At 43.2% G+C, this 23,433-nt stretch overlaps 1 protein-coding gene across 1 annotated transcript in view; it reads right to left on the bottom strand.

The window, feature by feature from the left end:
• Nucleotides 1-1,842: 1,842 nt before the first annotated feature.
• Nucleotides 1,843-23,433, bottom strand: part of LOC104536271 (retinoic acid receptor beta) — a gene marked incomplete at its 3' end in the record, with an annotated part of 69,254 nt that continues 47,663 nt past the window's right edge. The window contains exon 4 of the mRNA XM_010178837.1: nt 1,843-2,012. Within this exon, the coding sequence (XP_010177139.1) occupies nt 1,843-2,012 (170 nt within the window). The remainder of the gene's footprint in view (nt 2,013-23,433) is intronic.

Genomic DNA, 23,433 nt, shown 5'->3' on the forward strand with positions numbered 1-23,433 from the left:
GGGTGTGATCCATCACAAGACCCTTTCCAGTTTCATCCACTTGTATAATTTCAAGAGCTAAAATATTAGCAATGCTTACATAATGCAAGCGTGCAAGCCCAGGTTTGTCTTTCAACCCTCAGGAGCTTTGGTGATGACCAGCACGAAGGACCATCACACCAGCTGCAGTGCACTCCTAACTCAGAGATTACACAAAAGTATGTACCAATACATCCACGTTCTGGGGTATACCAAGGGATTACTATTCTGGGCTAGCCAGGCCACTCGCAGGGCAGCCTGTGAGCAATAAAGTGCAGTGTGCATACCAGCCTGGCTACATGGCCCTGCTGTCTTTGAACTGGGAAGGTATTTCCACACGTGTTCAGGAGCACTCTTGTGTTTGCAGAAAAGTGAGAGCCAATTTGGAAGGTTTTACTCACTCCAAGAAGAGGACACAGCTCGTGGGGGTTGTGGTGTGCTGAGGGGAGTGGCAGAGGGTGCTAATCCAGGAATTTCCTTGAGAAGACACAGCACGGATCCCACCACCTCCTGTTCTGTCTCCCGTGATGTCACCAGCTGGCTGCTATGAAGCCTCCACATGCTGTGTCCCTGGGGGCTGCTATGGTCGTACTTACCAGCACGCCTACACTGACTGTTGTGACTGCATCTTCTCCAAGCGGGGACAGCACAAGGGAAGTGTGCAGAGGACAGGCGCCTTCCCCAGTGCTAACCTTTTTATGTGGGTCTCAAAATTAAATGCGTAAAATGTTTGTGAAAATACTTTCAGCAACGTGAAATACGTGCTTTTTCCTAATGCCGTGCCACATATGCTTAATTTTCTTGCACTTAAATACGAAGACTTACAACCTGGACCTGAGAGTTTTGAACCTTGCACTTTGTAAATAGATCAATATGCCAGAAAACAGCATCCTGTTTGCTAAGTAGTGAATGTTGATCCCACAGAGGGATTTCCCTAAATCACTCTTTGAGAAATTTAATGTTTGCTTCAGTAGCAGAGCATTTACTCAAAACAGAGAGCAATCCAGTGATGGAGGCAATTCACTGGCCTCCATGGCTTGATCCCAGCTGGGGAATCATGGAGGACCAAGGAGACAGCAAGACCAGACCCAGCAAAGTCATTCCCCTACCAACAGAACTATCAACATTGCCTAACATTTATTTTCAAGCATCTCTTTTATTAATGCATTTGCAAACTTGACATTGATTTTTTTCTCTCTGAAATAAATAAATATCGCAGACCTTCCCTGTATTTAGCAATTTATATATGTATAGGAAAAAAACTATTTCCCTGAGCCATCCTCTGGAGAAATTCTTCCAGTACTGAACTTCCTGATGGGGAGACAATTTTTCAATTCTAAAAACAGCAAAAGCGTTTGCTGCTTTTTATTTTGGTAGACTGGAAGAGGAATAAACTGCAAATGAGCATTTTGGAAACCAGTTTATATAGATGTTTCATCATTTCCTTGACCTTGGTAGCTTTGGGACTGTCACCAGTAATCAGGCAGCATTTAAGACCTCTGTACACCTGCAAAGTTGTAATCCGCTGACGCACAAGCAGAGATCACGACTTTGGGAGCCAACAAATTTCTAATGAGTGATGGCATGGAACTGACTCATGGGCTCCAAGCTCGTCTCTTGGCTGGATTAACCCTTCAGACAGTCTCTTGCCATACTGCTCAGTAATTATTGCAGTTAGGCGCAATTTCTCTTCTTCACCATTTATCTACACGTATTTTTTTTAAGGCAAAGGAGGTTCAAGAAGTGCATCTATCCAAAATGTCTGAAACCTCCAATGCAAAACTCGCATCACCCAGGCACATCCAGACCATGTGTGCCACAAACCGTACTCACCGTAGTGTATTTTCCCAGCTGGCAGAGTGAGGGGAAGGTTTCCTGGTGAGCTTTTCGGATCTTCTCAGTGAGATCATCCAACTCTGCTGTCATTTCATAGTTTTCTGTGGACTCCTGCTTTGAAGGCTCCTTCTTCTTTTTGTTCCTATCATTTCTGACAGCTACAGAAAAAGCAGAGACACAGATCACATGTTGCTCTTGCTGCTCTACTTCAAAACACCACAAAACGCTTTTATTTTAAACATGAATTATTTTAACTGGAGATAAAAGTGTGATATGCACAGAGAGTACTAACACAAGCTTAATTACTCAACTGTAAGTATTAAATGTAATGAGATAATGATGAAACCAGACTTCCACAGGTGCTTGTAGTGGATGTGCTGGCACACCCTCATAGCATCTACCTTCCAGGAAAGTCTCCTGCAACTTCACGTGCACTCGTCTCAGTGTCTCAGTGACTTCGTGAGGTGGGAATTTTTCATTGTAACATTAAAGCTGTGCATGGTGAAGTCCTCTGCACTGATGCAGTTGGTGTTTTATTGGATGTGAACAAAACTGAAGCAACTGCCTCTACTTTTTACATTTCTCAGTATGGAAGGTAACAAAACCCATACTAACACGAACTCCATCAAGTTATTTAAAGAGAAAGTTAAATTTAAAAACAGTAAATGCAAGATGAAGAAACACATTAAACACAAGATCTGGAGATCAAAGGAGAAGCACAAACACTTGAAAGAGTAAAAATGGCAGTGAAGCTATCTAAAGTTGCTTGCCATCTGCTCCTGCGCTCAGATCAGCCTTCCACCTTCCCCCGGCCATCGGGGATCACTGCAAACACTGTAATTGATTTCCCACATATTTGTGTTTTGTAATAAAATATGACAGCTGCTCCATCACTATGCTGCTCTTTGTTCTTTTAATGAAAACAGCTTAATTTTACAAAACATGCCCAGGAGATAGGTCTATGTCCACGGCGGTGCCAGTACTTGTGAATTTTATCAAGAGGCTTGTTGTTAGTGAAAGCGAATGTCTTAAGCGTAACCAGATGCATATGGCTTTACAACAAAGCCAAACAAAATCAACCCCTCTCCCCAAAGACTCTGTGTCAATATTAAACACCCTGAAGTCTAAACACTGCTGGACAAATAAAAACCAATTCTAACACTCACACTTTGAGGTGCTCAAAACCTCATGGTATTTGAACCAGCAGCTTGAACTCTGCAGGTAAGGCTGGTGGGTTTGACACATGTGAGGATGGCAGGGGATTTTGGATAGCCAAAGATCTGCTGATTCTCATTTGTACTGTCCAGAAAGCGCATCCATCTGTGCTGTAGGGAGGGAGGCACAGCAAAATGGGCAATGCCCAGAGCCACCTCCATGCTTGCTCTTTTCCCCCATGGGTTCTCCATTGCCACGTCCTCTGTGGTTGCTTCCTACCCGCCTGTAAACCACAACTGATGGCAAAGAGTGGACAAATGGTGAGTGTTTCAGGAGGAAAATGAGCTTTTGATCCACTCTCACCTACAGCATCTGACCAAGAATGAACGACACGCAGTTGGATTCATTTTCCTCCTCTGGGTGTCATTTCTGAGAGAAAATTAAGAGTGACACTGGAAAATGGTGTGGTGCTGCATGATCAGAGGCATCTACAGAAATAAGGTAATACGTGTGACAGGGGTCACACAGGTAAGGGGTAAATACAGTGAATAGTGCTTCTCCTTTAAAAGGTGATCAGGCACATTCTCCATGCAATAAACAGTCCTGCTTTTCTCATTAAAGGCTTGACTTAGCAACTGAGAAAACTCTGACCCCAGTCCAGCAGATATTTTAAGGATGAACTTGACTTCAACTGTGTGAACAGACCTGCGCTGAAGTCAATTATGTGCTTTGCTGGATCAGGGCTGGGACACCAAGTACCCCACTGGATTAAAGCCTAACCTCAAACACCATCAGTTCTGATGTCTGCAGTAACAGGGACTCAAAGGCGGCCAAAAAAGGTGGACAGAAAAGGTACCTTCTCATGAAGGTTCAGTGCTATCGATGTAGTCAAGTTTAGAGGGGGGTTGGATCCCCCCCCATTTCCTTCTACAAATATTCCTCTAAAGCCAATGCCCCAGTTTGTTTGCTGGACCCCAGGGCAGAGCACAAGCATGGTCTCTTGTGTTGGAAAAACATCCAGGACTTACACAAATGTCTTGAGTGCTCCAAAGCGCCACTGCACTTCAGAAGTAAATCCTCATCGCCGCTGCACTCGGGAGATAAAAGAGCTCCTTAGAAAATTATGTAAACTCCTACGCAACCGCAAAGAGCAATAAGCCTTTATAATAAGCCCCCATTTATTTATAGCTCTACGAGCTGATTGACGAATTTGCCAAACAGGCAGCCTCAGCACCTACTTAAATCAACAGCTTTGAACTCCTGGTGAAGACAAACACGATCTTCAGGGCAGGCCTCAGAGCAGCTGCCAAGAGCCACTGGGAGACGACTCCTTCAGGAACCGCAGCACCGCTCCCGCGCTATCCGGCACAGCCCCTCTCCAGCTGCCCCTGGAGCCCCTTCCCTTGCAAAGGCCACCAGTGACATAGCTGCTGGCCAAGCCACACCACCAAATTGGCCCAGTTCTGCCTTCTCTCTTTTCGGGCGCAACTCACCAAAGGGTAGGAAGGGGAGAATTAATACATCTTGAAAACTAAGACCAGTTTTTGTTCACTGTTACCTTTTTTTTCCTGATTCTGACAGCCTTTATAATAATGATAAAACCTGAATAACATTTATCTTCTTGCTTTATATCTATTTTTAATACTTCTTAAATTTCTCTTCACTAAGGCTGCATCAGATGCAGCAATGTCTCTAAATTCCCTGTGAGATAACACAATAAAGTGCTGACATATAACACCCAGGCTCCAAAAATATAAAGAATTTCAATGATGTCAAACTATTACACAGATTCAACTACAGCTATAATTCCACACCAAGAAAAAAAGATATAAAAAGATTAAGACAGCACTATGTTTAAAAGAGTTAAATAAAAACATATAAATACACACGTTTACCCAGTAAATTCAAAAGCCATCACTGCTCTGGGAACAGGAACTGTCACCCCGCATGTAGGAAGGGTTTTGGATTACAGCTTATGCTTATATTACATAAATCACACCTTTTTGTATCTTATCTTTACACGCATATGATCACATCAATCCCTGATGCAATTCCACTGCCTTTTAATGATGATACACCAGTGATGAATCTGTGTCACTGCTAATGTCGCCATGGAAAACTCAGGTTATGAATTTCATTACTTGTGCACTAAATTCTGCCTCGATGGCTGCATTATTTAGGAGCTCCCAACAGGGGACAGTGTGGAAGCTCTCCTGCCCTGCGAGAAATACTGGAAGTGAAAAAAAAAACAACCCTAAGAAAACAAATAGGATGGGTGGTGGTGTGGGGAAAGAATGGAAAAAAAGGTGTATCTCGATATGCGAGGAAGCCACATCTCAGCGACACACGCCCATGCCTGAGCACGTCCGCTCCCATCCATCTTCCCCCAAGAGCTCCCCTGTCCCCTTGACATGCATGCCAGGACTTGCGCTTCCACTCCCAAAAACCTGCAGGCAGCTGCGCCAGGGTTAGTGAGCTGGCAAAAGCACTTTCTGTTGCCTCCGTTTTAAGGACCAGCCCCTACCCTCAAATGCTCACCCCTCCTAACCTGATGGTAGAGGGGCTGAACTCTAGTCATCTCTTGTCCCACCCAGGCTGTTCTCATCACCTCAGGTTTGACACTGCCTTTCTCACCGTCAGACACATTTTCCCTCTTCTGTTCGAAGCGATGGGCAAGACACAAAAGCTGCGGGAGGGAAAGATGCATTTTTCAGGAAAAGCAGGGCCTGCTGTAGATGCAGCTAAGTCTAGGAAAAACACCAACAGTTTCTCTCGGAGGACACCCCGCTCTCACATTTAGCAACCACGCGGCAATCCTCCTGCTTGAGCGGGACCACTTCAAGCATGTCGTAATGCTGGGAATCGTCCAATCTTAAACTCAAGCCCCTCAGGTCCACCAAACTTAAGACACAGTTTGGCCTGAGAAAGGTCTGGGATCCAGTCCAAAAGATTTCAGCAGTTTCTAGATAATCAGGTAAAATTATGGAATAGCAAGCTTTTATACTGCTGCTTGTCAAAGATGGCACAAATGTGTCCAGGGGAGAAGGACCTGCAGCTCGCAATACACTTTTTCCAATTATCTGCATAACCTTTGCTTCCCCAGATGCCCAGAAGATAGTTAGACAGCACCTTTCATATATTATAATGATTAATCGGCTATAAATTCATGACTTGAAATGCTATCATTGCAGTTTTGCCTCTCGGAGATCCCCGTGACCTTTGAAGAGCTTTGTGTACTACTTAACTGGTTTTTTTCCTGTAGCGACAACTGCTGGTGCTTCCAGTTCGTTCGCATTCCTGTAAAACCACACTTCTCCTGTCCCTAAATATTTTGGAAGTTACTCGTTAAGCTAACAAATCTCAAAAGCACCATAAAGTACACAGAGAGCAGGTCAGTAATTGCACAGCGCTGGGTGCATGGTAGGTTTTCAGAAAGACGCCTTTTGTTGGCCAATGCTGACGAGAAATCAGAGATGAGCTGAGGCAGGACCGCCACAGATCGGCCAACTTTCCCCTCCCCGCCTGCTCCCTTGCACCTCAGGAGCCATCTGTACCTTTAGCAATTTCAATCAAATACGTCAAACACTTACCCGTTGCCACCTTCAAGTTTGATCCATCTGGATAAATGTGCCCCACACACCCCACATCACCCTTCTCCCCTTCAATAAACCATATTCAGGGTAACAAATGATATTAGGAAGAAATTCTTTACTATGAGGGTGGTGAGACACTGGCACAGGTTGCCCAGGGAAGTTGCGGATCCCTCCTCCCTGGAGATGCTCAAGGCCAGGTTGGATGCAGCTTTGAGCAACCTGGTCTGGTAGGAGGTGTCTCTGCCCATGGCAGAGGGGTCGGACTAGATGATCTTTAAGGTCATTTCCAACCCAAAGCATTCTGTGATTCTGTGATTCTATGTCTTCCATAACAGTCATCTTGGAAAACCTCAAATCAAGGAAGACTTAGCCCTCCCAGTGCTGTTGCTGATGAACCAGGCTCTACAACCCCATGGACATCACCCAGAGGGCTGGTGGAAGCAGGCACAGAGATGTGGGACCTCAACTCAAGGAGGTTGGTTTTCCCATCTCCAGCATAAGAAAAGGAAGAAAATAACCATTTTGCAAGCAACATGACCTCACTTGACCAAAACTGATTTACCATCAATTCAGGATGGCAAGAGTCCTGTTCAGGTTTGAACAGCAATACAATCCCAAGCCAAACATAGCATTGCAATACGCAGAACACCAGGTAGTTACAAATAGATTGGCTTTCCTAGGTCGTGGTTCCCAAATGAAATAATGTTTTCTTTCAGGCAAAACTGCTCAGTCTTTAAAAAGAACAGGAAACTATCTTAAAACTAATTCCCACGCCAAAACTGAGCTTTGACATATGGGGAACGATGGGAGGCAAAACATGTTTCAAATGCAAACCTCTCGTTTCTAATGGACAAAGCCAATAACAAGTGCACAGTCAAAAAGGGGATTCAAGTACAAAATCAAAACACATTGAAATCTGCATATTTTGTAGCTGATTCAGAGAAATCAACCATGTCAGCTGTCAGCTACAATTGCCACAAGAAAATACCTCACATTAAGCAAGATACTATCACTACACAGACATGTATCCAAATTAACAGGGACCACAGAGAAACAATCTCAGAAAACATTTCATAAGCACCTGACATGCTATCATTTGTCCCCAGGCGCAGGGTGAGCACGGATATTACAGAATTCAAGCCCGCTCCTGGTTTCCTATTGAGAAATCATGTTCAGTTATGGCAAATATACCCCAACCAGTGCTCCAGGAACCCCAATTTAACAGCAGGGGAAACCACCACAAATCCAGAGGACGTTGTCCTTCACGTACGCTGGATCTTCCAGCCACTGGCAATTTTTTTCTTTCTTTCTTTTTTTGATGAAGGTGAATCTGAACTCTGCCTTGCAGCATTTTATTACGCATTACATAATTGCTATGTTTTATTAGAAATATGATCTATTATAACCTTGAATATGGTAACATAAATGACATTGAAAATTAGATTATTCTGATTATTAGAGAAGTGAGGAAGGTACTAAACATTTGTAAGGCTGATAATCAATCAGTGTATCCATCTGAGTGCAATAAAAATCAATCAAGAGCTAGTGCGTTTAAATCTAATTTTTTAAGCATGACATTTTCTTCTGAGTTTCTTTTTTAAATGTCACCCTCTTCTACAACAGTGATTGATTCTATCCCCGGGGACAGTTAACTCCAACTGTTTTATTCATTGCACTGAGCTCTTGCATCCACAGTCTTTTCTAAATATGAAATTAATGACAACAATAATAATTTCATCAAAATGTGAAATTCAGAAATGCACGTTCATGGAATCAAAACAGCAAGAACCACAATAGTACATTTGAATCGGTTCAAATAGCAGGGACCTTTTAACTAGCAAGCAGTGTATTTTAATGCAGAAAATGGTGGAATTTTGTGTCCCTTCAGTTCTCTTTTTGTTTCCCCCATGAAAGAGAAGGCCAAGGATTTGCTTGTTTTAAACATAATTCATGTAGAAATGTTTCAGTAGCAAACAATGAATCACCAGCTACAGAAAGTCCATGAGTAATTACCTATGCCTCCAAAATAACCTTATTAGGCTATTGTAAGTATAGGGGAGACCTTTGATACCTATAGCCTAGGGGCCTCTATTTTTCCATTCATGCACAGGGGATTTATACGGTTATATCCTATTTTAATGGACGAAAGCAACACATCTCCAATTTATGTGCGAGGATAACTGCGGGGTTAATACATCAAGAACTGAGTGATAAGAACAGGTTTCATTATATGAATGAATGATACAAATGGATGCTCCAGAGCTTTATTTAACCAGCCTGAAACTTGATCTGTGGTTTCAAGGATTCCATCAGCCTGAAAATTTTATTTTTGACATGAAATTTGGCACCTGCTGTTGTCACATCCTTGAAACATTAGGAGATGGAATGACCGGAAAAGGAGTTTCTAGTCCCTTGAAGAAAAACAATGCTAACTGAACTCAGACACGGGATCACAACTGGAAAGCCGATGTAGAGACCAAGCTGAGAAAAACACCCCCTTGAAGACAGCTGAAAAGTATGGCTTTGGTATTCTTTAAAAAAAAAATTAAAATTATTATTTTCCATTACTTTACTATCATGAAAGAGAAAAGATTTCTTTTTCTTTTTGATTTTAAGACATCCAGAAGCAAGCCCAACAGCCATCATACTTTGGATATCTAGAACTGCCAATCCAAGACCTGAAACCACAGTCGAAGGAAAACAAAAATGGTTCTAAAAGTGGGTCTGGCTTGAATGTTGCAGAGGGCTCTGTAAAGCTATGAAAAAAAACCCAAAAAGCCTATAAAATGCCCTCAGGCCTATGAATATACTGCTAATGCCTACCTTTGATTTGCTATAGTATTTCAGGACTGGTTCAAGTTCTAGAGGACGTGCCAAACGCAATAACAACTGCCCAAAGAACAAAAATCAGGACTCCAGAAATACACAAAACACAAGAAGCTCCCCTAAAACATGTCCTAAGAACGAATGAGAAACAAGTAAGTTGCAAAAACAGAAAGACAGCAAACCAATGGAACAAAACGAGAAGAAAAAGCATTTTGCAGCACGTGGCTGTAGGCAAGAGGAACAGTTGAGTCACTGCCAGGATGTAAGGGCACAGCATCTGTACCTGGGGTTGAACTGAAAGCAGCCTCCTTGGTCTTCCTTACCATCTCCCCACATATTGCAATCTAAGTAGGTGGAGAGGGATGCGATTATACATTTAATGATAAACTGTTTAAATAGCATTTGCGCCATGATTTCCATTTTCCAAGTGCTTTAATATCATCAAATTCCCAGTGTGAAATAGGATAATGCACATACTCATAGAAGCTGTCGCTTAAAGAACTACTGAAGGTTGTTAGCATTAACAATTGCAGGCAGAATAAATCACTAATATTTCCCATGCAAGCCCACCATCGCATCTGCAAGGGAAACAGTCTATTCATACCCACTGACTACGACAAAATTTACTCCCTGATATGTTTCCACTTGTATTTCATACAGGCATCACCTCAAATTACCTAATATAGCCGGAAGTCCCCATCTGCGAGATGGAGCATCTCCACAGGCAGGTCCCACAATGTCCCCGTGCATCTTGTGCTGCTGTTGCATTTATCTGCACATTAATCTGCCATTCTCTCCACGTTCATGTCCTGACCCATCTCTCTCTCAGTCTTCTGGGAAGGAGCCCTGGGAATCAATCACTCCATCCTGGGAGGTTCCCCAAACTCACAGGGCTTTTGGGACTTCCAATTGGAAGTGCCAGCCTAAGGCAGAATTAAGCTCTCAGTGAAACGAAGCATTGTGCTTATGGCCTACTGTTTGGGCTCCCAAAATCCCAGTGGATTTACTAGTAACTTTTGTGGCAGTCTGGCTAAAATTCTGCATACAGCTGGTTAAACTGAAATACTCTGGGGAACAGGAGGACGGCTTTTCTGGAATTGCGGTGTCTTAACACATTAGCTAAAAATACACAAGACCACAAACACAATGTGAATTTTCTTTCTCTTCCTTACAGCTGAAGTGACTGAGAGCATATACAACAGTTGAAAAACACTTCTAAATTTCTCAGCCTGAAATGAAATTTCTATTAAGCTACAGTGCATTTGTTTTACCATAGGCTGGGTAAAGAAAAAAATGCCTAAACTTCAAACTCTGAACTTTCAGTCAGAAGTCACTAAGAGGCCATTAAATCTGTCTCATCTGATTTCAGCTGTTCAAGTGCCCTTTTGAGCTACCTTCTCAAAGCAACTGCCCTTTTGAGCTACAATCTCGAAGCCTGGTACACTAACTCCTTATAGATAACCGATTACAGGCAAAAATATCCCGAACCTGACCTTTCTCTCCAGGGTCACCTAAAGGTAAATCAGTCTACTCATCTACAGATATTACATTAATTTCTCTTAGGAGACAGCCACAGTAGTACGATGCCTCACAACCAGGAGAAGCCGTGTTATCCAAAGTCATAAATTTAATTTGTTGGGCATTACCCAGGACCGCTGATGGCCAGGGAAGAGCATGGCTGTAAACGAAGACCAGACACTGCACTCTGCTGCTGCCTGCTGCCTGGCCTGGCTGCAGCGCTTCACACACACTTCAACCTGCTGCAGCTATTTTATTTCTCATCCTGACATGCACAGAGGAGAAGAACATCACTTGGTTTTTTACTTAACTGGAAAGCCACCTACCATGACAAATTGCAACTTCTTTCCTGACAACGCCATTAACAGACTCCTTCAACAAACCTACAACTTCCCACAATAAGCACATTAATTCAACGTAGTGAACGAGTCTCAGCTATGGGACAAATTCTGATTAAGTATGATAAAACCAACTTTATGGGGCAGCAAAAGGAAAGGCTACAATTCTTTCAGGGGAGAAAAAAAGGAGGTGAGCTGGAAGACCCCTTCCCTTCACTTGTACGTGGCTGCTCAGTACCCAAGGGTCCCTTCTGGGTCCCCAGAAGGAATAGCAGAAGTTCAGGAGCAACACCAAGACGGTGCACCACCTGCATTTCTCCCTTTTATTACGGCTGGTTTCATACAGTGAATGCAGTCTGGCTTTCCTCAACCAGGGTTCAACCCTACGTTATTCACCAGAATTAAAAATAACAGCCCCAACTTACCACCACTGCTGTTTTTGTGTTGCAGTGGTGCTACTCCACTGATCGCAGCAGAGCCCTATTAGCGTGAAACTACAGTAGCATAGTGGGAGATCAGGTCTAATACCTGCATCTGCAGATGGATAACACCGCGTTCATACCTAAGTTTCATTTCTTTGTTTTGCCCCCAAGGCTAAATTTCACATTTTTACCTCCTGGTGCCTTGCGCAATTGTGTAAACGTGCATCCAGTGAGAGGGCTGCCAACTGACAACCCATCTGAAGAGGCTTGCGTGCGCGGTGTACTCCATCAAGCACAAAGAACACATTGCCTCCCGCAACCGTAAATTGAGCTCATGAAGGCGGAGGAACAGTTGTTCCCGGCACATTTTAAGAAAGGGAGCCGCAGACCCAAATCGCGGCGTTAACCCGCATTACAGCCTCGGCAGCTTGCAGCCCCGGCCTCCTGCTAGGCCAGGGATAATAAAAACAAAGAAATAGCTCAGCTACTATTTACCTGTTCCTCTGAAGCTAATGTGAAAAACACGCCTTTATGAACTTACAAAATTTTCTTCCTAAGGACAAAGTCTTGTTGATACCTCTACTACTACCAAAATAAAATAAAATAAAATTAAGATCAGGAGGTTATTTCCAGCTCTCAACATGCCAGGGCTGGTCTCCAAAGCAGTGGGAAGGGGGGACACAGAGTGTGCGGCTCTGTGGCCATGCTCTGCCTCCCTGCACAGGGTACCCTCCCAGCTGACTGGAGCTGCCATGGAGGGACCTGCTCCAGCAGGAGAGGCAGTCTGGGAGCAAGAGAAGAGCAGAACTGTAGTACTTAACCAGGTGGACCTAAAAGCACTGGAAGATCAGCCAAAAAAATAGACTGTTTAAGTCTCACATTGATGTGTAGTCCAACACAGCTGGTGGGCATGCATCTGCACCTGCCAGGGGGCTTGGTCTGCAGCTGGGTCCCATTTTTTTAAATTAATAGTATTATTTTGCCATGATACTAAAAGAAAGGTTTCATCAAACAGTAAAATAACACGCTCAAACAATACTATTGTATCTGACTGCATTTTAGCATGTTGTTTATTTCCTCTCCCTTCCGAAAAGCTGTGCAATTGGAATAAACAATCTGCAAATTTATTGTTGGGGTGAGGTACTGCTTTTTTTTTTTTTAAGATTAAATTGTCCTTTTTTTCCACAAGCTCTAGCCTAAGGAGAAAGAAAGGAATGAGGTCAGGGGACTTCTTTTTCTTTCCATCTGCAGGATTTAGGGAAGCCCAACCCAAGGCAGTCAGCAGGCTCTGGGAGCGCCGGGCTGGCAACGTCACTGGATTCCCGTAAAAGCCCTGCTGAAGCTGGCGGCTGATACAAGTAAACAAGTTTATTCACTTCCAGCTCTAGTGTCTCACTGCCCACCCTGAAATGCTACATGGGTGAGCTGAGGCACCTGAAATGCCTCTGACATCCAGGTTTTTCTTCAGGCACGATGTCCCTTTCCACCCGTGTGTGGCATAACTCAGCACTGAGCCCCAGCAGGGCTTAACCAGCAGCAGTCAAAGCTATGGCTTGCTCCTGAGACAGCAGCAGGCTTTAATGTGACTCTTCAAAGCAAAAAGTGCCTGGGAAACAGAGGTGGTTGCTTGTGTGTTTAATAAACACTGCTCCATCCATAATTCACACACAGAAATACAGCTTTTCGTCTATTAATGCATGCTCTCCAGACATCTGTACTCCTGCTTTATGTAGCAGCAGAAGCATCGCGGCATTACGGGGTCGAATTCCCTGAACACACCTGCAGCAACCTCAGCTGCTTCAGCACTCAGGTTAGGACATGAATCACTCCACAAGCCTGCACCTAATTATCAGACTGTCTATTTTGATATATTTTATCTTTTATGTACAATGCCAAAGAAGTTCTTTAAAATATGTTCCAACTACTCTTTCATTTAAAAAAAAAGAAAAAAAAAAGAAAAAAGGTTTTCTTGTCTGGGACTTAAGTTCTGAAATAGCAAGAGGAATTGGACCAGATTATTTAAAAATAAGGCGTGCTAGTAACTACAGGACTGGCTTAAAGAGCTTAATTCTGCCAGACAGGGTCAAGCAGCATCAAATCCTGATTTCTCCATAAGATCTTTTAAATATCCCCAGTAAAGCCAGCACATAACCTTTTTATATTAAGCACTTTCACAGTACACCAGACCAGTCTGATCTAGTGATCGTACAAGGAGCAAAGCAGACAGACACTTGTTTCCAGGAAACAGCAAGATACTAAAAAAAGGAGCCTTTTTATTGTTGATTTGAAATCAAAGTGATTACTGAGGCCTCTGCAACTTCCAACGCAAGACTTACTGCACACAAGGGAGTTCATTTTGAGAAGGCAAACAGGCAGCAGGTCACCACAGAGTTAACTCAATAAAATAATAATTTCTACTTGGATAAACTGACCCAGTTTTCCCAGACTTCTCTATGAAAACAAAGGATGCAACTTGGACGTGAGATGACGTCTAAAAGGGAAGCCAAGGGCTGAGCAAGGAGTCTAAAGTCAGTATATTGCGGGCCCTTACCTAAATGAGGGTGATGGTCCCCAGTTGATGCTACAAATGACTACCCAGCATAAGATTACTAACTTGCATTACAAGTGGTTTCAACCCCCATCTTATCTCATTGATGCTGATGACAAATGTTTCATGCCCTTCAACAAAGTGGGATTGGGCTCTGAACTCATCATACACAGGTCTGGTACCTCCTTCCTGCTAGGATGGTCTGCTCCAAGACTGTGGCAAGGGTCTGATGCAAGATGCACTTACAGAAGGCTTTTTATGAGGCCCTCAGAATATTGTTCCTGGGTTACAACCCCCATGGGAAGACTGTTTGAAAACTGTGATTTCCAAAAGCAGAGCTTTTTTCAGATCCTGAAAGAGACAATGAACATCCACCTCCCTGACCAGATGCAGGAGTGCCCCAGGGCCCCAGGCCCTGCAGCAGACACAGCACAGGCCAGGCCGACAGGGGCAGGGACGCAAAGCACATAGGGCAGGAACCCACGAGGATCCTTCCCAGTCCCACTCACAACTTATCCCAAGATTTTGCAAATCTGAACACAAGATGATGCTGACAACACTGCATTTTGGGATTCGACCCGGTGTTATTTTTCAGTGAAGCTCTGTGATACTGGAACACCTCCAACCAGCTCAAGTTAAACAATTTGCCCAGAGAAAATGTTCAATGAAGGGGAAACATAAAAGTATGCACAGAAAGAGGCCTGACTCCACCTCTTTTCTAATCCATCACACAGCATTAGAGATTAAATACTCATTAAAAATATATATAATAAACTGTTAAGACAGACCTTAAGCTTCCCACACCCTGGTTTCTCGGGAATGTTTTTAAATGTTCCTTCTCCATTACTGCAAGACCCATTAACCATGGGGTTACCTCCCCATCTCACCCCCCCAGCCAAGAAAGAAGACCCCAAAACTCATGGGGTTTAACACTGCATACCCTGTGGGAGGCAGCTGGCGTGTCTATATGGTTCTACATATGTTCATGCCTTGGCATACTTAAATTCTAGCAGGAAAAAATGTTCCTAATAAACATGGGAAATAGCTGTAACTGACTTACAAAACAATGGGAAAAGTTGCTAAGAAAAGGCTTTGACTCTCTCTTTAGGACAAGCAGGATTTAAGCCTTATGCAGAATTAAAGGAATAAAATATTTCTGCTTATTCTCTTCTCTCCCTGTGTACTTTTCACTTTGTTATGGGAGAGGCTTGAATATAATGGGGTTTATTTTTCTCAAGAACAACTATCGTCTTGCTTTTATTTATTCTCTTTTTTATTATTTGCACTTCTTTTCGATTTAAAATTATTTTTTGGATGTCCTGATTTAGTAGTACTTTGTCACTTACTACAGGGATCCGGATCGTATGGGTTTGCTCCCTGAGCTCCTCAATGGGATAACCAAACAACATAGACAAGACCAAACACACGCTGAGCTCTGGACTTCCATACCCATCTTCCTGAGACAGTTACTTTGAAACACAAAAGCCCCAGCTTGCTCTGTTAGGACTTAAAGCAAAAACAAAGAAACCAGACCGTTTTTCAGGAGAGATGGGAAGAAGCAAAGGATTTGCAGCAGCACCAGTTGCACCAGGTCTGACTGACAGTGGGAAGTCTGTGAATTATGGAAACAAGAGGAGACAGGGCAGGTGATAACGGTATCTTCGGATCGACCAGTGAGGCAAGGAACAACGACCTTCAGCTGCGCTGTGATGTCTTCACCAAAACCATCTGTTGCTGCCAGGAGAGTGAAGCCCAGAGAGGCACAAACCTGGCACCCCTGAGCAATTTGATGGATTGCACGCGTGCCCCCTGCTACAGGAGAGCGCGCGGTGATGCCTGCAGTATTTTTTAAAAGCTTTCCCTTACTTTCCAGTATCATTCCACTTAGTATTTCTGGTTTTTGATGTTTCAATCCACCATCATTGTTAAATTTTCCTATTTAATTTAATGCCTTCTTTACAGGCTCTCAGGTTTTACAGTAAGAATTTCCCAGGTTTAAATACACTGAGTCCTGCCTCCAAGAAAATACTGACAGTGGAGTATCGACCTACTTAACATGGGAAAAAACAATCCCAAATGCAAAAAGAGAGACACTATCTGCCAGTAATGCTTCTTCCCAGAAGTTTGAAGATGAAAAATGTTTAAAAATATAATGCATTGAAAATGATACAAATGTGGTACGCTTTGTTAGTCTGTCATTTTAAATGGTTTGTAAAGTCCTCCCTCAGAGGACTGGACTTAAATAATTCATTAACTTGAAGCTGATTGCTTTGTCCTGGAAAGGGGGAAGAACATGGATTTCTCAGATGTAACCCAATTTCCTAACAGAAACGAAAACAACCTGATGAAATTCAGATACCAAAACCATCTATTGTACCCCAAGCAGAAGCGTAAATGAATTAATTACAAAATGAGCTCTGTCAGCAAAACTTAACTTTACGGGGAGTTTTTAAATTAACATTTCACTTGCTTGAAAGTTAAAGAAAAAAGAAAGAAAGTAGGTCAGCATGTTTCCCCAGCATGTCTTTCTGACTCCATTAAAACTGTCTGTCAGATGACTAACCATGCCTGTAATCCAACTAAAAGCATGTTTGCTTTCTGTTGCACTTTTTGCCAGGGGAAAGGAAGAATTCCACTTAGCTTTGACTCTGAAATCCAGGTAAATGTCTCCAAGAGTCAGATAATTTCCTCCCATTTACTTACCAAATCCATTCCTATTGACAATAAGCAACTGGTTATGGATGCACAGCACTGAGAAACGATCCCACAGCTGATTAAATGCTATCAGCTGCAGGCATCGCCTGTAGGGCCTCAAGCTACAACTTGTTAAAGTCAGTTTCAGACCTGTCCTCTGATTGACAGACTTTTCATAAGACCTAGACGAAAAAATTTAAGGGCTTTCAGAAAGAAGCAAGCATGAGAACTAATGTTGGAATAAGGTGAGACGGGACAAAACCCTTTCTGCACACTATGGGTTGAAGGAAATTAAAAATCCCAATGCTCTATGATCTTTCTTTTTCCTTTTGTTATTATTAACAGCAGACTGTTGTTTAAGTTAAGATAGGGAGGGTGTTATTTCTACCACTAGTATGCCATCTAACTTTAAAAAAATCCTGTACACTTTCCATGCAAGAGCTGAAGAACTGGAGATTAACTGTTCCACTGTATTTTAAATTGAGCATGTGATACCAAGTTAAACTCAAAACAAATCGGGGCTATTTTTAGAGCCCAGTCCTAGGGCCAGCATCCCAGCAGGAGGAGCTGCAATGTGTCAGCCGGCTTATCACAGGCATGGCAATGGAAAACTCCCTCTGCTATAGCAATTCACGCAAGCTTTAAGAGCCTGACAGCAGCAGAGGGAAATCCATGGCCTCATCTACTTATGTAGAGATCTTCCTAAACCGTCTTTGGGAGCTTACTGTTTTCCAGCACCTGCTTTTTATCTTCCACACCATCAGCACAGGAGTTGCTCTCCACAGAGGTGCTGGCAGGGGATTTGCTGCTTCACCTTCTGCAGAGGCACCTATCTGACCCAAGACCATCTCCAGTAAAGCAGGAAAACAATGAAGTGAGTTTGCAGATACGCACCGTCAGGAAGATGTACACATTCTCACATATGTTTCTTCTAAAGAGAAGGACCAAACATGCGTATCCTCTGATACTGAGTCTTTCAGGCACTGTCGGGTTGCTGCAGTTCAGACTTCCCAGAACTCTTGGGAACAATTTACTGCATTTCTCATGAATCTTGGCTACTGTAGATAACATTTTCAGGTTGGCCTGACAACCAAATAAGCCATGTTTAGCTTGAAGGCCCAGGGCACTGGCAATTTGCTCATTCCCAGACTGATATTTATCTCATCGACATTTTATCATCCTTCAGATTCAACATCCCAAAATAAAAAAAAAAAAGCATTCAAAGGAAGGAAAAAAAAGACAGTGGAGAAACCACAAGGTGCCAGTACAGAAAGCACAACCCGTGTGGCGCAATGGCAATTAGGAGAGAGAGATGCATCAAAGATGCCCCGTGCCCCTGAACAAGAAAATGATCCGAATGAGGAATATGAAGCAGTGAACTGAGCGCACAAAGGAAGAATGGAAGCTCTGAAACAAAGCTTTTGAGGTCATGGGATTGGGGTCTCGGCACTTATGTCTGCATGACCAAGCAAGCGTGGCCTCAGCCCCGTGCTTCAGAGTGCATGGACCAGGCAGAGAGAGGCTACCTCCAGATTTCCCATCTGCTCTTACAGCGGCATTGTCCAGCACAGCACAGCGCAGAAAGTATAACCCAGGGTTTTCCTGCCGGGAAAGCAGGAGGGATGGGACTAAACCCAAGAAGAGTAGCAAAGGCTACTTGCAATGGCAACACAAATGCATCGAGTCAGTGTCTTAATATGTATGATCCAGAATAATACTATAACTACCCCCATGGATGCCCTGAAACCAAAGTGGAGGACAGAAAATAACAGAAAAAGGCCACAGAAACACCCAGATCCATGTTAAGAAGCAGCTTTGTAACAGATAGCTACCCAAATTGCCTTTTACTGAGAAACTGGCTGAAGTAAGCACATGATGATCCTTTAAAAAGTTGTGAAATGAAAAAAATGGGAAGTTCTGCCTGTTTCAGTGCCACAATTGGTCCGCAGGAAAGAGCCAGACCTCTGGAGGAGGTGGCACATGGCGGGGCCACCATGGAAATTTGAGCTACTAGCATCATTAGCTGCTCCATGGGCTCTGATGAAATATGCTCCCTTAAAATAAGAAAGGGTTCAGTCAAGTCTGAGGACTTTGCTGGAGTCACTGCACAGTAACACGTACTTCCTTGGAGTGTGCCGCAGGTATAAGCAGAAATTAGGCTCCATGTGTGTTACACTTTCCACTGGCTCTAGTTATCTCCAAGTTTCACCTATAACAAAAGGAAAGTTACCCATGCAAGGATTCTGTGACATTCAGCTGAATCTCCTCCACAGGCCAAGATCAAGAGGCATTCAGCAAGTTCACTAATGTCTAATTGACACTTTTTCCTTTCTTAAAGCACCTCTCTTTCAGACCATGGTCAGCCACAGCAGTATAAATGATTAGAATAATAACTTCAGAAGTGCCAAAACTTTAATAGCACACCTTGTTAAGCAAAAAGGTAACAAAGGCACACACTTGCAGTAACTGAAGACCAGGATTGATGGATGCAGACAAAGGCTGCGGAGAGCACACGAGCTCTGGTAACTTCTGCCAGGATCCATGTTGTCATAGAGACAGCAGAGAGCGATGAAAAGTTCACCACGGTAGCTATACCTTAGCGAATAAGTCTTAATGTAACTTCCAGCTGAGGACATGTAATCAATCTCTGTATGAGCTTATTGAAGGAATTCCCTTTATGCTTACTCAGTCCTCAAGAGCTCAAAATGAGGGAAAAGGTTTTTTTAAAAAAATAAAATAATAAATACATATATATATATACACACACACTTTTAAAGACAAGCCAAGGCCTTGTGCCTCTTTTGGATTAAGGGGGGGTGAACAGACGATTGATTTTTTTGCACAAGAAGTGATGCAAAACATGAAAAACTTGATTAAAAAAAAATCTTGATTTAAAAAAGGGATGAAAAGCATAATTCTAGGGCAGGCTGGCAAGACTGATCACATTCTGTGGTGTCTCCCCCTTCCCCTAGGCACTTTCCTCACAGAGGTGCTCTTCCTCCACTGGGTTCAATCACTTCATTCCCTCTTAACACTGCAAAACGCAGGAGTTTCCCTGCTCTCCCTTCCCTCCCCGTGCCCTTCTCCCAGCATCTCCCTCCCCAGTGGCATTCAACCCTTGGTTTATCTTCCCGCAGGGCAGTAGCACCCCTTGACCCTGCCCGGGTCCTTGCTCTGGGCTCAGTCCCACCACTTGGGAGGTACGGGATGCTGGAGCCGAAAACAAGAGGCACAGAAATGGTGCCAGGGGTTGTTTATTGGCCGGGGTCTTCAATTCTTAGCTTACACAATTATGGGTTTTCTACGCAAAAAAGGGGAAAAAGAATTTGCAGCACTAGCGTGTTATGGTTTAAAGTTACAGCTATTTGCGTAATGCCCGAAAGGCAACGAACAAATGAAAAAGAGAACCTTCGGACGTTATTCATACTTTTCCCTAACATTTTAGGATATAAAGATCAGACTAATTATCAAAGAGTTGTGAGTTGAGCAGGGTTCACTAATCACGCTCTGCTTGAGGAATTAGGAGAGAATTTACTTAGCCCCATCATGAAAGGTGCCAATAAATTGTTCAGCTGGAGAGTTAACATAATAAAAAAAAAATCATTTTTTATGTTATTTTCTTTAGCAGTTTATTAATTGCTGCCTGAAATACTTTTCTGAAACACAACGAGCTGCAAATGAATTCATGGGCTATTAATCTGCTGTACATGGCACTGGAGGGAAAGCTCATTAGGAGAGTTGATGCAATTACTGCTATTACATAACCATCTTCACAGAACATAGAGTAAATTATGAATAATAACATCCAATCTAACTTGCTCCTTTAAACATTAAAGCTGGCAAGTGAAAGCTATGCAAAATCAGGGGGAAAGGCTAAAACACAAAAGAGGCAGACCCCAAAAGGAGAAAAGAAAAGCAGATCCACTTCTCTGAAGACGCTAAACCCATGTGAAAAGCAAGAGATGTTTGTTTAACCATGGGAAACAATGCGCAACAAGTTCAAATCAGCTCTCTACAAGAGAATGTTAATTGTATATAATTCATTTTCGGCCACCCCGTGTAACAAAGTGTGCATTATCTCTGGCAGAGGACAGACTGACACTAGAGCACAGTGGTTTCTGTAGCAAAAAGACCCTTCACGTTCACTTTGCTCTCATCCTAAACAAAAAAATCTTTCCCTATCAGTGATACTGAGTGTTTGGCATTAACTTTTAAAAGTTCCAAATTTTTCAGCCTGAAAAAAAAATACAACATTCCTATCTGATCTGCAACTGAAAAAAATCCTCAACTCAACCTTAATGAACAAAATGAAAAAATCTGTGATCTCTATGACTTGATCACTGTTTCCCCACTATTGATTCAATCAAATCCTTACTTTCACTGGTATTTTTATAGTCTACATCTTTCACTTTCAAAGCACCTACAATAAAAGGTCTCCCAGCCCCTTTAAAAAGGCTCATCACTTACACCTCTCAGGACAGGAAAACCAGTCTAATCAGCTTGTAGTATTCAGAGAGAGGAATTAGTCCCAGAACAGAATTCAGGGTTTTGTGATTTCCACTCTGATATTTGGCTTGTGCCTCTCGAGAAAGCCTGGCGAGCCAGGAGCCAGCAGGAGAGGCAACCATACTGGAATTTTTGAACAAGCCCCCAGCCACTCTGTGATATTTTGGAATCTAGTTAAAAATCTAGCCTGTAGCAAACCAGAAGCAACTCTTAAATTCAGTGCTTACTGCTGGCTAAAAAGAATAAAAACGCACTTCAGTTCTGAGTAAAAGCATCTAAACAGAGGTTTCATGCATTCTAATTAATTCACTTTAAAATTATACCAGTGGAATCTGCATGAACTTCTCAAACACAACTACGCAGACCAGCCGTCCGCTTAACCACTTGCTGGAGGTGGAATCGCGCTTCTCTAAGGAGTCTGAGAGAAAATTAAACAGAAATATAAAATAAAAACTCAAACACGACAGTTCTTCAAGTTGATACTTCCTGGTTGCAAATTTAAACCAGAATTAAAATAAGTAAATCAGTTCATTCTATATTTCAGCAGCAGAATGTAATCATATGTTCCGAGAAGCATGAACATTTAAGTATTATAAGACTTTGAAATCTGTGACAAAGAGTAACAGACTTTTCTGTGCAAGTTTTTAAAAAACCCCAAATATGGAGCACAAAAACTGGATTCTCTACACTTCATGGTAATTCCCCTGCATTCCCTCCCTTCCTCCTTCCCTCCCCTCCAGGGAGGTTAATTGTAAGCAGATTTACAAATCTGAACATTGCTTCAGTGCACTGAAGCAATATGGAACAATAATTCTCTGCCTTTATAAACGTAATTTCACTCTATTAGAGCTCACTGCAGACGAGGTTTATGTCAGTACAGAGGGCTTCCCTTCATCACACCCTGGGACATGGTTTGGGTACATGCCTGGGGGGACCCTGCAGATTATGAAGCACAGTGACAGTCCTTGCAAATTCAGTAGAAGAGGTGGAAGAGCTGCTGGGCTAAGCTGAGCAGCTGTGGCAGAAGGAAGCTCCATTTTCTTCCCCCCTTGCACCCTGCAATAAATCCAGTTTAGGGTTTTTTTAAGGGCAGGCTTCACCTTACAAGGCGCATGTTCCAGCATCCCGCTTGAAAGGGTCCATTATTATTTGAGAGTTTGGCCCAGTGTCCCGCATGTTCCCTTAATTGTGGGAGGCAGCGCCGTACGCCTGACCCCTCGCCGGCTCCCAAGAACCAGGGTCCCGGCATCCAGGCAACAGGGTGCTGCTCGCTGACACCTGGGGTCAGGCCAAGGAGGGTGCTTCAACATCAGCTCAGAGATCGCGTAATGGAAGGGCAGAGGTTAGTTTCCTAAGGCTCTCCATCACATAATGAGCCCCTGTCAGCCTTAGTAGCCTTTTCACTTCAGCCGCAGCAAAAAAAGAGAGTCCAAACCTCCTGTGTGATCACCATTTGTCTCTACATGTTAATTAAAAAATTAACAGGCTGGAAGGGTAAGAAAGATAGAAATGGTTTGGAATAGGGATCAGAGCCTCAGCTGCACCTACCATTCTTCTACCATGCATGAACTGAGGTGGGACAGCCATACAACAAACCCAAAATCTGATGCTGGTGGTGGGGCTGGCTCCAGGCTGTCACATCAAGAGCTGCAGCTCAGGTTGCAGAAACACAAGCTCAGGAGTTTCTGCAGGAGCAGGATCTGATGAAAGACAGCAGGGCTTTATTTCAAGCTGCATTTTGCCCGATTGTAGGATGATAAGAGAGTCATCACTAAGTTGTTTCCCCTCACAGCCTTTGTCTTGTCTATTTGGAGCACAAACTTTTCGCAAGAGGGGCTGCCCAATGACAAACAGTCCCCACACCAATGGGATCCAGTTTCAGCGGGTCCTGCAGATATTATCACAAGGCAAACAGCTCTACTACTGCCCTGGAGGCAGTCGTGTTATTGACCTCTTTTGATCAGATCTGGGGGCTAACA

Source organism: Mesitornis unicolor, unplaced genomic scaffold, assembly GCF_000695765.1.
Source record: "Mesitornis unicolor isolate BGI_N332 unplaced genomic scaffold, ASM69576v1 scaffold46830, whole genome shotgun sequence".
NCBI lineage: Eukaryota > Metazoa > Chordata > Aves > Mesitornithiformes > Mesitornithidae > Mesitornis > Mesitornis unicolor.